The sequence below is a fragment of the Parasteatoda tepidariorum genome, chromosome 9 (genome assembly GCF_043381705.1).
Source record: "Parasteatoda tepidariorum isolate YZ-2023 chromosome 9, CAS_Ptep_4.0, whole genome shotgun sequence".
Classification (NCBI taxonomy): domain Eukaryota; kingdom Metazoa; phylum Arthropoda; class Arachnida; order Araneae; family Theridiidae; genus Parasteatoda; species Parasteatoda tepidariorum.
The window spans coordinates 66989899-67006344 of NC_092212.1; the positions used below are offsets into that span (position 1 = coordinate 66989899).

The 16446-nt window shown below is 27.7% G+C and overlaps 1 protein-coding gene across 1 annotated transcript in view; it reads left to right on the forward strand.

Annotated features, from left to right (window-relative positions):
* Positions 1-12421, forward strand: part of LOC107447704 (protein ERGIC-53) — a 27852-nt gene extending 15431 nt beyond the window's left edge. The window contains exons 8-15 of the mRNA XM_016062691.3: positions 243-301; positions 470-558; positions 1225-1288; positions 2549-2705; positions 4893-5013; positions 6341-6515; positions 8357-8463; positions 9768-12421. Coding sequence (XP_015918177.1) covers positions 243-301; positions 470-558; positions 1225-1288; positions 2549-2705; positions 4893-5013; positions 6341-6515; positions 8357-8463; positions 9768-9804 — 809 coding nt within the window. The 3' untranslated portion in view covers positions 9805-12421. The remainder of the gene's footprint in view (positions 1-242; positions 302-469; positions 559-1224; positions 1289-2548; positions 2706-4892; positions 5014-6340; positions 6516-8356; positions 8464-9767) is intronic.
* Positions 12422-16446: the final 4025 nt, after the last annotated feature.

Genomic DNA, 16446 nt, shown 5'->3' on the forward strand with positions numbered 1-16446 from the left:
TTTTTTTTCCCCTTTTATATATATATATATATATATATATATAATGTGCTGTAGGATATATATCCTACATTTAAAATAGGTGTCTATTTATCATTATATTTATTTTTTAGATGTTAAGGAGCTTTAAAATTTGCTTTATGAAATTGGTGGTGCTGGTTAGTCTAACAATTGTTTTTTTTTTTTTTTTTTTTTTTTTTTTTTTTTTTTTTTTTTTNTTTTTTTTTTTTTTTTTTTTTTTTAAGATGACCATGATGCTCTGAAATTCCTCACTTACAGCATGTATCCTCCCGGCACTCAACCAGTAAGTATTTCCAATCCTTGTTCTGAAATTGATACGATTTCCAATCCTTTTGAAAATTTGACGGATTTATTTTAATGAAATTGACGAACGATTTGATTAAAATATAAAATCATGAATGGAAGTTTTATATGTTCGTCATTTTAATGTTTTCTTTTCCTTGTCTCTTAGACTTCACAAAACATTGGAGATGCTGAAAAGGAGAAATTTTCTAAAGAATATGAAGAATATAAAGAGAAGTTAGAAAAGCAAAAAGAGGAGTAATTATCACTTTTATTCTCTTCATTGTGTATATTATTCTTAGCCACAGCATTAACAAAACACTAAAGCTAAATTTTACCGTTAACCAAAAAGTATGGCGTAGGCGCTAAATAAAGCCTGCCAATGTTAAAAATTCACTTCATTTTTATGTATATGGAAATTAAAAAATTATTTTTTTGGCTTAATCTTATTAATTTTTTAGCAATATTCAATTGAGCAATTGAAGCAATTCTATAATTTTAATTTGATTTTTTTGTCTGTAATAACATAATTCTTAAATAAAAATATGGCATATAATGAAGCTGTTTCTGTAACAAATTATTTGACAGAAGCTTTGTTTTAAAAAATATAAGTGTATAGTATAAGTGTATAAGTGTAAACATAAGTGTATGGTATGTGGTTATAATCGAGAGGGGAAAAGATAAATAACTGCCGAAAAAGCTATCTTAAGTAATGGAATGGTTGATAATTAACTGCATCAAATAGGATTACTCTAGTTCAAAATTGATCAATATGTTAAAAATATTTAAATTGAAAAAAAACCATGTGAAAATATGTGATCTGTTGATCAGAAAATACACGATATAATTAAATAATTCAATTGCTTACTATTTATGTTTGAATTCATGAACTTTTGTGTAGACATCTGATTTCGTACTCGATAGGTATCGCAAAGAGCACCCTGACGAAGCCAAAAGAAGAGAAATGGAATTTAATCCAGATGAGCAAGTCAGTATTTTGTTTCTAAATTCTTTTTGCTTTTACTTTAATATATTTAATTATATTTAGGAGAATAAGTTAGAATATATAGCCTAAATGTTCTCTTTCAAAAGAGAATATTGGTTCCCTTTTTTTTCCCCTTTTAAACATTACTATAGAATCTCAATTATCCCTAGTAATTGTAACTGTAGTATAGAAACCTGCTTAGAGTAGTCCATCATTCCATAGCTGCCAGATTTTTCTGAATTTTGTATCTCCCAGACAATGGAAAACTATTCAAATATTCTGTTGTTTCTTTTTATTATTTTTAAAGCATGAGACAATTTTTTAAAAATTTTGCAATATATATTACATTATTGAATATGTAAATTATATAACTTTCTGAATGGTTGAAATTTATAATTAGAATTATTTTTGAATGAAGACACGTTGAAAGTTTTAGAATTATTAGAATAAAAATAGTTTGAGCAAAAAGCTTTTGGTTCCATTCAAGAAAATGTATTAGATTTCTCTTCTAAGCCCAAAAAAGCAAAGTTAAGTCATAAATGCTAGGGAGAGGGTTAACTTTCAGTTATCAAAATTCAACAAAAATTTATTTTTAAAAAAAATTTACTTAGATTTTGATACTATTTCAAGCATTTTGATTCTCACAGCTTTTCCAAAATTTTTAATTTTGTGGTGTATCCAATGGTGCAGCTTTTCTGATTAAAATTTTTTTCCTTATTTGTTAAATTTTGAGGGCTCTACGTATCTTCGTCAAATTACGATTTCTATTTAATATGTTGTAAGTTTTCAAATATTGTTATTACTGATTCTGTTTTTGAATTTTAACTGATGAATGAATCCTCTTTTTTTTATATATATTTTTGTTTTAAGAAATTGTCAATTAGTGACTTAAAAAAGGAACATCTTTTCTTTTTCTTCAAACCTGCAATTAAGCAGAGCTGATTGTGCTCCGGAAAAAAATGCGGATTTTTCGCTAACCGCGATCCTTAAGTCCTGGTCCGCGAAGTCCAGAAGTTTCAAGAAATCATCAATCACATTTATGTATAAAAATTCTTGTATATTTTATTTAAAAAAACATAACTAGAATTTATACTTGGCATCTCTTTCATTTGTGAATATTTGCTGATTTCTTTCTATTTGCAATTTTTCATTACTCTCCATCTTTTCTGCCTAATATTGTGCTTATGTTTTTTCTTATGTGTGATTCACACCATTTGAGAGGGAACTTCATCTTTTCTGGCTAAAATTATCCTTTTTTTCCAGTATGAATCTCATCAGCAAAGAGAACTCCAGCAAATATTTCAAGGCCAGAGCTCCATATTTGAAATCTTAAAAGGTCTTCACAGAAAGATAGATGAAGTTATTGGAAGACAAGAGAGAGCACTCTCAATGCTTTCAGCTGTTTCAACTGGAGGAATTGGTAGAGTATTTTCTATTTGAATGCATATTTATTTGAAAATCAAACTATGTCTTTAATAAATTTTAGTATCCCTTATTTTCACAAATTCTTGAGAGCCGTACTAAATAGGTGTTTTCTGTAATGTCAGACCTGCCACAAATCTACTAAATTCTGCTTTTTTGTCTTTTTTCCATTATGAGATAAACTAACAATTCCTGTTTATTATATGTTTATATTATATACTAGGGACCTTCTCCAATTTGTGCATTGGCAGGAAACTTATGAATTCTAACAAATTTGTGGTTTCAGGATTTTTAGGACTGTTGATTTTATTATAAAGGAAGAGAAAAAAACTCCATTAAATAAAATTTTGTTAATATCTTATAAGGGATAACTGAGGTCATATACTTATTTAATATATTTTAAAAGATGAAATCACTTTTTGTATAATGAAGATTAATTGTTTTAACAATTTGATGTCTTTGTCCTGTTCTTTTAAAATAATTTGAATTCGATTAATTCATTGATCCCAGAATTTTTTTAATGTTTAGTTACATTTTAAGTTAGTGAAATGCTTTAATTAAAAAGATTTGTTCTGAAAAATTTGATCAGATTACAATTTTATAAAGAGAATATAAAATCTGTTAATTATTGTTGTTAGAAATGGTTCTAATCAAAAGGTCAAAAAGTAATGACATTTTAGAACAACAATCCAAAGAAACATGAATCTATTGAATATATTTATAAAATAAAATAACTTTGCATTTTCTTTGGTAAAATTACTTTTAAATAGTAATTTTTGCAATAGTTTAATTTGTAATTTTGAGATCTTGCTTCTAAACTTTTGTCTTATGCTGAAAGTTCATCTTTTTTTTCCAAAACTGTTGTGGCATGTCTAATCAGTATGAAAATCTAGCAATCTTTTTGAAGTTAGATACCATTCCAGAACTTTAACCATTATCTTCATTCATTTTTATTTTATATATATCCCATTATTTATTATTTTTTTTCTCTTTAAAATATCAAGATCTTGTCCTCAATTATTGCATATGTTTCTTTTCTCCAATTTCCATTAAGTAGATATAAATATGGGTGTGAGATGCTTTAAAACAATGAAAATATGTAATAAGGGTTTATTTGCAAATAGTTAAAAAATTTATTTTAAGTTTTTAAAAAAAATCCTTAGGTCATAGTTCATAGGAAAATAACATGAGAACAAGGTTGTGAAGCTTTTCGTGTATTTCCATGGTACCAGAGCAATCATTAATTCGAGTTTAATCACTTTAAAATTTTCATCTCACTTTTACTCATTTGATTAAATAAAAAAATAGGAATTAATTACAACTAAATAATTGTGTGAGTTTGTAAATGAGAGACTATCTACTAATCATATAAAATATTATAGATTTTCATTGTAGTCTCACTTTACCGGATTTCTTAAAACTTATCAAATACAGTAAGAAATATTCAATTATTTAGATTTGTCATTTCAAAAAATTTCGTTCATATCTTTATCATATGACTTAAATGAAATTAATTCCATTATCTCAGTTTTGATAAACAAATTGAATATAGGGACCACCTAATAATTATCGTCCTTTAGAAATGTTTCACAGTAATACTAACTGTATTTTTATTAGACAATTTCCCAAAATATTTCTTAAAAATTTTATTACAGAAATATTGAACTAAATTACATTTTAATAAAAATTTAAGAAGCCGTTTACTAATTTACAAAACTGTTTTTTGTTTTTTTAATTATAATTATTTCTTTACAAATTGTATAAAGTGAATTTAAAGAATAGAACTCAATTTTGAATATATTTCATATAGTGGATAAATTGTTTTTATGGTGGCTTCAAGAATGGTTTGCAAGAAACAAGTTATCATGATGATCGAAAATCTTAGATTTTTTTTAGATTCACTAATTTTATGTACTAAAATATGAAGAGATATTAATATAAATTTAAAATATGAAGAAGTTCCAATAATAGGAAAGAAAAAAAATTATTAGTTGTATAGCAAAATTATGAGAGTTAGAATTATGAGGCTTAGAACAATCCAGTAGTTACTTTCTTTTTGATTATTAACTGTTTATATATTTCCTTAAATTTTGTTTTAAAAAATTTTTAGCTTATGTTGATTATCCATTATTTCTTTTTGCATTTTCACTGTTAATTGATCATATTTTTTGTTAAATATTTTTAGCCCAGCATCAAGGAGGTCAAGGCATGCCACCACCACAAGTAGGAGGAGGCTTAAGTCGTCATGAAATTGAAGCTTTACTTGGAGGGCAAAGAGAATTAATCCAAACAGCTCGAGATACAAAGTAATTTTAAAATTTTATCTACTTAAAATTTTAAACTTCAGATTGATGGGTACCAGTTTGGCTGGAAAGTAAAGGTGGGCTGTGTGTAAAGTTGAGCACATTGCCACAATCATGCCATCTGTCATGAAATTGTGGTATCTTGACCCATAATGTGCTATTGCACAAAATGCTTTATTTCTTAGAAATTTTAATTAGTATTTCTTTCAAAAATGTTACTTTATTACTTAGCAAATTTTTAATTGTGAAATCTGGCACAAAATGTTTTAGTCTATCTTTGATTCTCCTGTACTTAGATTTTAAGTCTTCTGAAAGAAGGCTGCATCTCATCTTTTATACGTTGATTTAAAAAATAATAATTTACTGGTTAGTAACTAATTGTGTTAAATGACTTACTTCAAATTTTCAATCGAATATTTAAAACTAAACACTGAACTGATGTCAGTACTGAATTTTGTTATTTGTTTTGAGATTGAATAATATAGGGTTTCCTCCTACCTGTTTTTGCCATTTTTTACAGTACAGTTATTCACAATTGCATTAAAACTATGCCTAAATATTTGTTAGTGGTTTCTCTCCTTTACATTGATAGCAAAATCTTAGCAGTAAGACCTTTGCACAAAAGCATGTCAAAACAGAGTGACATTAGAGTTTGATGTTTCAACTGACTCGTAACTAGGACAAATTAGTACCAAAATTTCCTTTTTAATTGTGGTATCTCCATTAAAAAAAGGAAAACAACCAGGTTGCACATCTAAACTGATTTCAAAGTTTAGGATAATTTTTTATTCAGTTAAAAATAAATTCTAATTTTAAAGAACTAAGGACAAGAATATCAAAATTCAGATGAAAATTATTTTTTTCTGCAGTAATTAAACTACGATTTTAAACTCAAAGCTGAGTTTGTAAAAAAAAATCTGAGTTCTTTATATATGTGTAGCTTTTAAATTTAAATTTCCTTTTTAATCATAGTAGGGTGATTAAATGTATCACCATTAAATAAAGGTACAGCAAGCAGGTTGCATGTCCAAGCTGATTTCCAAGTTAACAGTTGAAGGGTTTATACTGTTTAGGCTAACTTTTTTTAAAGTTAACAATAAATTCTAATATTAAAGAATGAAGGACAAGAATATCAAAATTCAAATGAAAATAAATTTTTTTCCCACTGCAATTACACCTAGATTTTAAACTCAAAGCTGAATTGATAAAAAGAATCCAACCCTGTGAGTTCTTTGTAGCTATTAGTGTAGCTTTTAAATTTTGAAAACTATTCAGTTTTTCTTTGTTATGTAACAGAATATACAATTAATATGTTTGTGAATTGTTCCAGGTCTTTCCTCACTGATATTCATCAAAAAACTGGGACAATCATTGCAAAACAAAGTGAGATGAAGCCATCAGGGGGAGGAGGTATAGCCTTTGAATCACAGACACAATTCCAGGATATAAAAGATTCCCTAAACCATGTCAAAAGGGAGCTTGCTACCATGGCTGCTAAAACACAGGTAATTTGGTTTATCTCTCACTTACTTTCTACCAGTTGACAATGTAATTTCTGGATGCTATTAGGCAAAATTAACTGTTTTGCAACAGGGTGATTAAATGTAACAAATGGTGATTCAAAATCATTTGCCAGTCGTCACCTGATTACCACTTTTTTAATCTAAAAATGCACTCCATATGCACATTATTTTTTTATAAATATAAAATTATTGAGAATATTTTATATCTTAAAATTTATTTAATTTCAGATCAAGTCAAAAATATAAGAATAAACATAGAAAAAAAATGAAGATTTTCCAAAGATGAAAAAAATTATTAAATTTTTTAAGAATTCACAAATGTTTTTAAAAAAAAAAATTAAGGAAAAGATATAATCTCGCCACCAGTCTACACAACCATATTTAAAAAAAATAGTGCTCTCCAATACAGCCAAAGCAAATCACATCAATACAACAGTGTGAAGAGCACCAAAGAAAATTTTCTTTTGTCCTTTTTGTCTCTAATATATTATCAGCTATAAATATTTTTTTGTATTAAAACTAATAGAATTCTACATTTATGCTGTCTTAGTCATACCTTTAGAAATAACGAAATGACAAAATTTTGATCTCCATCAGCTCTATTTAAAAAAAAAAATTTTTAATCAATGATTACCAAGTTGCTACCAACTTAAATGATAAATAAGGATAAAACTTATACTCCACGAATAATGAGCTTACTCCATCTCTGAACAGTTTTTAGACACTTTTTGGTCAAACAAGGTTAGACAAAACTTGATGTAAGTTAGTTCCAATTTGTGGTTGCTAAAATTTTATTTCGTGAATGTAAGCCTAAATATATGTGTATTTTATTGTTTCAAACAAAGTTATTAAATTACAAACATCAAAAATTATTACATTAAAAAAATCATTTATGAAAGCAAGCAAATGTCATACACAAAAATCATTAAAACTCCTCTTTTATAAAAGAGATAGGACAGTCAAATAAATAGTCGAATAGAATAATAGAATAGATTTTATGATTTCACTAATATAAAGATTAAGTAACAGAAATACTCATTCACTAAAATGTCAGTTCATATGTGTGTGTAATTTAAGAAACTTTTTGTCCAAAAGTTTTTTCTTGAATTAATAATGTGGAAAAAAAATTTGATAAATCCAAAATGATTACTAGTCAACAGTACTGAATTGGGAAAGAACCAACAGCTTAAAGAGATTCTCAATTTTTTTTGTAATTATTTCCCCATTCAAAAATTTGAAATCATGGTTTATTAATCTTAAGATAAGAATGCTGATTGAATAGCATATGCTCAGTTCAGAGTTATTTTCATACTAATAACAAATCAAAATAGAACTAATAAAATTGAAATATAGTATTTCTGTATAAAATGAAATAGTTCATGTTAAAAAAAATTATTATTGAATCAAAAATAAATTTTCTATGCTCATTACTTTATTTCTATGCTCAACTCCCACAATTCTCATATTTAGAGATAGCTAATCTGAGAAGGGCTCTTTTGAGTTGCCTTCTCTATTGAAAAGGGGAATAAATCAAAGTTTTGTAAACTTATTTCAATGCGTAAGAGAGGTTCAAGTGTATGATTGAAGCTGACTGGTTGAATTCTTATCTCATTCAATACCTAATGCAATCTCTATCCTGAAAGGGTGATTAAGTATAGTAGTTTTGTGTCTAACCATATGAGTAGTAGGACGATTATCTATTTATTGTAGTAAAATACATCTTAAATTAATGTCATAAAAATTTCATCTTTAGAAGAAATTTATTAACTTCTCTATTTCAAAGAGGATATTCTCAATCGTTTTTTTTTTATCTTCTTTACTAGGGTGGACCATGTCCTGTTGTTCAACCTCAGTCATGCCTTTCCCCCAGCATTTTCTTCATATTCATGGGTGTCCAATTAGTCATACTCATCGGCTACATTACTTACCAGTAAGTATTCCTCTTCTTTTTCTCTTTCCATCAAACTTCTTATTTTTGTACTCTGGTTGAATAAAAGATTTGGATCAAGTTGGAAATAACCTCTTCTTTTTCTCTTTCCATCAAACTTCTTATTTTTGTACTCTGGTTGAATAAAAGATTTGGATCAAGTTGGAAATAACTCCATTTCTCCCTCATTATCCTATTACTAACTATTGACTGCATAGCTGGCAACTGTTACAATTAAATCATATTTGTAACGATTTTTTAGCATTGTTTCGAAAATACGGTTTTTGGTAAAAGTGTTCTGATTTTTCGGTATTCTAGCATCTTTTCACTCCTTATGCCGATTTTCTTTCAACCCAGGGCAGGTCTAAAAATTAGAAGCAGGGCATGTGATTTTTCCGCAATTATCGTGGAATTCTGCTTATCTCTAGACCATTGGTTAGTGGACTTTAAAAGTTACGCCTTGCGATTCGTTTTCACACAAATTAAAAATTGTACATCGCGATTCCTATTCACGCAATTTAAAAATCCGATATCCCGATTTGAATTTACGTATTTTTAAAATCCCAAAATCTAGATTCATATTCACGCAAGTTTAAAATCTAATGTTATGATTCATATTCACGCAATTGTAATATTAAACATCTAATTTCGTATTTATACATGATTATTCATATTTGCACTTTTTAAAAATCCAAATTCGCAATTCATATTCATGTGATTTTAAAATTTAGTATGGCTATTCATATTGAAGCAGTTTTAAAGTCCAAGGTGGCGATTCTTGTAAGGCACAAGTTTTTTCTCGAATTAATTTATATGAAGGTGTGATATTCTTCATTAGTAAGTAATTTAATTAAAACTTCATATTTACGTGTTTTAAAAATCCAAAATCATGGTTCATATTCACGCAATTTTAAAATTTAATATCGCGATTCATATTCATGCGATTTTAAAATCTAATATCGCGATTCTTGTAAGAAGTAAGATTTTTCTTGAATTAGTTACCATGAAGGCGTGATATTCCTCATTAGTAAGTAATTTAATCAAAACTGTTAGCTGAAAAAATTACGTTAAGTGTGAAACTTGTGTGGTTTATAAATTGCTATTTCGATATTAACATTTTGACTTTTGAAACTTTGTTTTCCTCTTTGTGTCATAATTACCCCCGATTTGCTTTTAACAAGCTGGCAGCTATGTTAACTGTAACATTTATAAAAAAAATTTAAAATAATTGACAAATCTCTCAGACTACATTAAGCCGATTAACACTGTTATAAACCTAGCAGTTATTTTTTCTTTTATTTTCACAGGAGCAACAAAGAATCACAAGCGAAGAAGTTTTATTAGGTAGTAGATATTTTTTTAGTTTTCCAACATTCCAAGTGAGAAGAAAACAAAATTAGTCACATCCTATTGGATTGTGTACATGGTTATTTGTTTGAAGAGATGTGGTGTGAAAAGACTGATGTTGGATGCATTCAAGCTCATACATATTTCTGACGTATACTTAATGAAGTAATTATTGAGAAACAAATTGTACAGTTACTTGTATATTAACTGAAAATTTTATACTTTTCTTCCCTATTTAATTATTGTGTTAAAAATAAATGTAACATCTTGTAAACTGTATTATCCCTCAACAGTCTAGAAGTATTTATATCACCAAGTATAATTATTTAAAATAAAATTGTTTTTATTACAACAATGAAAGTAATAAAACAATTGGCCACCTTATACATGATTTTAAACACTGTAAGTATGAGTATCATGGTGGTAAGGGTTTATTAAAGAATCAAATTCATATTTCTGGCTGACTCTATTTTTTTATTTGAAAGAATCGAATAAAAATAGTTTTAACTCTTGCAACATAATTATTTCTAAACTATACTCTTGATCATTATTTTTAACATTTCAGTCTTCAGACTGTGTTGTAAAAACTACACATCGTGTTATTACAATGCATCCTATTATTGTTCAAGTAAAGTTAGACAATACAGCCTATTATTGTTTAAGTAAAAATATCTGATTTTCATTGACGGCAATTAGTTGATTTTAATTTTGTCAAAAGAATTACAAAAAGCTTCACAAAAATATATATTTGTCACATATTATGTAAAGTCATATTTTTAGGTAAATTTCTTTTTTACTTTGTAAGCAATTTCTTGTTTGTTACATAAAATCGTTACAATATTTCCTATGTTTTTTGTTTCTGCAGGCATCCCAACATTTAAAATATATATCTATTTATGAGTAATGTGGCATATTATACTAAAAATAAAATTAAAAAAAACATGAGTAACACATTTCCCCTGATTAAAATTTCAGTCCAACTGATAACTCTTATGCATACTTCTAATTAACAAATGTTCCAACTATCAAAATAAAAAAACGCACATTTTCTATTTCTTAAATAGTTTATATTCTTTTTGCTTGACTCTATGATTGAAAACATTTGTACCCTATTTTGTTTATTTAAGTGTTCTATAGATTTACCTTGTATTTTATATTTTTTCATTGGCCAACTATTAACAGTATTATCTGCTTGTTCAAAGTAATATTGTAATATTTTTGAAAGAATCACAAATATTTATAACATATCTGTATTTTCTCTGTCATTCTTACATTTGCCTATGTTCCTCTAAATACATTGAATTTCTGTTAAAAAGTTTAGTGTGCATTGTATTGTGCTATATGTAAAAAGTTAGTTGCTATGTAAAATATTTCTCTTTCAGCTGTATGTTAATTTGAGATGTTAGTAAATATGCAAATTGGTCTTAATTATAATGCAATTGTGTTAATTACTGCCAGTTTTTCTAGGTTTTAATGTATTTCAGAAAATTTATTTAATTACATTAAATTAAATGCATTTAAGGAATACATTAAATACACAGAAATACAATTAAACTTCATAATAGTTTTTTTGCTCTATTTATTGCTTGTTTGAGGATTTTAATTAGTGCTGTGCACTGCTCAATTTAAATGTAAATGCTCAATATAAAAGAGTAAAAAATTTAATATAACTCAATCAGAAAGTGAATGCTATTTCATTTATTATAGTCACTTTTTTATTATCAGAATTGTAAACAATTGAAAGACTAATATAAAGATTAACTACACTTCTTGAGAAGTGACATATTTACACCAAACTGCTCCTTTATATCCAGATGCTTACTCTACTAGTTTCCTAAATTTCTGTTAAGTGACAGCTAAATACATGGAAACACTTTGCTTTTAAGGAAATACACCTAAAATATTAGAAATTGTGGCTTATTAGACTGCATCAAGCCTTTCAATTGTTATTCCACCCTTAATTATACTCATAAACACCTTTTGGTTTCATCCGTGTAAGAAACTTGTAATTTTGTTATTGAATTATCTTTTTTTATTTAATTTTGAATTGTAATCCTTCTTGTGTTGCTGCTAATTATTTTATTTTTAATAAGTAAAAAAGTCTATTTTGCATTATGCCAAGTGCATTATATGATCTTATAAAATTTAAAAAAATATTATTGTAACTGACAGAAAAAAAAATTTCTTCTAGACCAGTGCTACGACTAAAGTTTTCTTTTTTTGGTGTGTGTGTGACTTGAGTATGCAATCTACCATTTTAAGTCCTTTCACTGAAATATATCATTTTTTAAGAGACCTTAAATGACAGAAAAAAATGTAGAGCTTACAAATATATATACCGTACTCCAAACAATTTTTAGTTAACTGAACAATAAAAACTTATAATTTACCAAAAACATGTAACTATTTTATCAATTATTTTTTACAGATGCCAACTTCTTTTTATATAAATATTCTTTTTTTATTATTATGGGTGTGGTTATTTTGATAATTGTTTTACATTGATGAATTAAAGATTGTGAAACAGTATATCATCGCAAAAACTCTCATTGAAATACAGTGTTACTGATTTTTCATGTTATAAGATTTTATTAAAATGTTTCTTAAAAAAAAATATTTTTGTTTTGCTTTGTCCTATTCCCACTCATTTAAAAAAGGGAGGGGGAAAAAAACAAAAAAGTTGTGATCGCCTTATTACGATCACTGGTTACTAGGACTGGGCTATAAATCGATGTATCAAGACATATCGATTTAACGCATATATCGGCAAGACGATACAGCGGCTTTCATTCAAGGCGATGCATCAGAAATCTGATTTAAGCCGTCGAGTAAAGACAACGAGCGCAAAACGATATAAGAAAGCGATATACGACTCTTCTCTTGCGTTCCGTTGTCGACTCGCGGTGTGGAAGATGATGTTGATTGGTGAGCTGTAGAATCAGAGTTTTGAGAACACATATCGTTATGTCGCATGTTCCTTTTCGCACCTCTTGGCTTTTTTTTTTTCTTTTGTCGCGACTTTTCTTGTAGATTATTTTCAGTGGGACTAACCTCGTGATCGCCGATATTACCTTGTTCTGAAGGCAATCTATTATTGAAAAGAATATATAAAGAAGAGTTTCTTCATTAATTAGATAAGTTTTTTTTTTAAAAAAACTTTCTATTTTTAAATGTGAAAATTATCGGCAATCTGATTTAGGCATCCATAAAGAATTGAATTTATTAGGTTATTTTTTTTTACTTTCTTTTAATTTATTAAAAACTTTTTGGATGAAACTTCTAATAATTTAATGAGTTTTTATTACTGATTTTAAATTTATAAATCTTGTTGTTTTTATTTTTAGAAATAAAGTTAAAACAAAATTTATTTTTGTCATTTGGATTTGGACATAAGTCAATCAACTTTGTTTATACAAAAAAATTTGAAAGGTTTGCGTATTTTATTCATTTTTTTAAATCATTTAGCACTTCGTTTTATTAGAGAGTATAATAATTTTTTTTAAAAAATATTCTTTTCATATTATTTGTTAATTAGCTAAATATATTATCGAATATCACAATTTTTTTATTTTTAAGAAATTAAATCTTACTTTGTTTTTCGTTCATAATTCGGTCATTATTTAATTTAATTTAATTATTTATCTGAAATGATAAGGTCCCGCAGTGGACTGATCGTTAAGACACGGTTCCCTGCAGATCACCGAAGTCAAGCATCACTGGCTGCGGTCAGTGTGCGGGTGAGTGACCACTTGGATCAGTCTGCGTAGGGACCGAGGGTGTGCGGTATTGGTCCTCGTTAAACTGTTCTACCGTAAAGTGCTCGACTTCGCGTGCAGGTCGTCGAGCTACCGAAGCGGGGGTGCCATCCCATCTGCAGAGGATCAAAATTGTGATGGCATGTCTTCGGATCATCCTCAGGGATGTTTCCCAGACCGTCGCCAATAGCCCATTGTGCAGCTCTAGTGTGACGTAAATGAACTATAATAGAACTATAATAACTGAAATGATAATAATAAAAAATAGTGTTTTAAAAGCGTTTTTTTTTTCTAAAATTTATTTAGCACTTTGTTTTAAACATACAAATAATTTTTAACGTTTCATTTAGAAATTGAACATTACGATCGAACTTAATAATTATGAAATTATTTATGCATTAGTACAAGAAAATATTAATTTGGAAAAAACGCTTTAAAAAAAGTTTTTAACACTTTGTTTTACGCGTATTATGAATTTCTAAACAAACATTTCAATAAATATTTTAAGTAAGATTTGTACATTGTAGTCAATTTATTTAATATCTTTCTTAAGCAAAACATATATATCTTCAAATTTATAAATTGATTTAAATCAATCTGAGTATGAAGTTTTGATAGAAATCTGACTTTCTGTGCCTTACAAGTAAATGAAATTCAAAAATACTATATCGCTATATTGCGATGCATCACGATATATAATTTCTAATATCACCCAGTCCTACTGGTTACCCATTGATTAAATGCTTTTTCTTTCTGGTTTGACTCCGTTAAACGCAGCAGCATTTCAAATCATGGGCTGCAAAAACTGTTTGTTGTTGGATTGATTTTCATATCCTGCCTATGTATACGTGTTTCAAGACGTCACAAAATACTTTTCCTTCTTCAGCATTCATATTTATATTAAAATCACCGTCAGTTATTATATGTTAATAATGAAAAGAATATAAAAATACTAAATTATTATGTAAATACATTAAAAATGCCTGCTAGTGAAAAGAAAAACAGCAGCGGCCGCCATAGCAATGCATGCAATGACGACGCATGGGTAAAAACAATACACTGGATAAGTCATAAAAGTACTTTGGTGAAAGTGGTTTAACGTGATTTTACACAAGTACCACTGAGGCTAATGAACCCTGTTTAAGTTTGATTGGTTTAACAGTTGGTGCCTTTTCCTTGCTGCAATCACAATTATTTAAAAGTAAGCTAAATTAAAGAAAGAGAAAATACACTTGAATGAGTTTTTTGTTATTTATATTGTAAATAATTGGAATATATCACTTTTATACCCAATGATTGTTATTAATGTTTGCTTGTCGGATGTACAGGGTATCCGCGCACCTGAAAAGTCATCAATTTCAGTATTGAACAAAATCTGTCATGATTTTAAATATTTTTTTTTTAAAAAATCATGACAAGTCATGAATTTAGGTCACCGAAAAATCTAATTTTTAAAATGGAATTTAACTCCCTCTCCGCAATTTTACGGTGTTCCGAATATCTGAATTTGTAACAAAATCAACACTCAAAAGTCATATTTTATTAAAATATAAAAAGTTTTTATCATGTTCTTTAAAAACTATGGTGTTCTTTCAAAAAAATGAAGGAAAAAACATTATTTCTAGAATGAAGTACTTTTTAAATTTCAGTTATTTCGGAATTATTATTATTTATTTTATCAATTTAATATTCTAGCTGCAGCAAGGCAGTCATTGGCAATTTTTTTTTTTTTTACTCCGAAATGAGAACAGAAAAATCAGGAGTATTTCTTTCCTTTCTGATAAACAGGAAAAGTATATTTAGAATACAATTCTACAGGGGGGAAAAAAATAATATTTACTCAGCTATTTTATTGCTTCAACTCTTTCTTTACTCTGTATTTTTTTTTCTTTTAATTTAAAATCAATAAATATGAAGATGTAGAGTATAACAATTTTGGTTCTACCTATCATTTTAATTAATATTATTATAATGCTTTTTAAATTTATTATTCTGTTTTTGTCGGAGAAAATAGTAACTTCGTTAAGTCATGAAAAGTTCATGGAATTAGACATGAAAAGTCATGAATTTGAAAATCTAGAATGTAGCAGATACCCTGGATGTAGTTTTTCATGCTGAATTGACTGAGATAAAATCAAAGTTGTTGAAATAAATAGCGTTGAAATTATAAGGAACTTTTCAATAATAAGTATGACTCAAAAAATACTTTTTATATATATATAAAAAAACTACTACAACGTTTGAAATTAGTCCTTTTGGTTTCTGTTAGTTTATATTCGATTAAGGGAGGAAAAAAATACAGATTTAAACAAGACCTCACTTGTCTGTATAGCAACATGATATCTGTATACAAGTGCAAGTACAAGATTTATCTTATTGATTCCTGTTATATCTCCATCAATTCAGCATAAAAAAGTACATCAGTAAATTTTCCTTACCTGTTCAGACAGCTTCTACTTAGCAATGTAAAAAATGCACATAAGTACATGTCAAAATAAGTTCTTTTAATACACAAAAACCCTTTTAAATTTTGAGCTATCCATTCTATTGACTTGAGTATAATCTCGTTCTATGCAGTGTGAAAAAAATATAAAGGAAACAAAATACAGTCTGACCTCGATATAAGGTCACCCCAAGGGACATCGCAACTCAGGGTTCGAAAAACCGTCCGCCCGTCCTCGACGGTCAAAAATTCCCCGCGGACAACGAATTTCTCGAATCCGACGTCCGCGCGGACGGTCATTCTCCCGTTAATGTTCGTGATACATTTTCAATTTTTGTTATCCAATAAAGTCTACCGCCTCACTTCTAAAATGACCCTCTAATCTAGATATACAGCAATATATGGAGGAATTGATGTTTAGACANAATTTATGCCATTCCT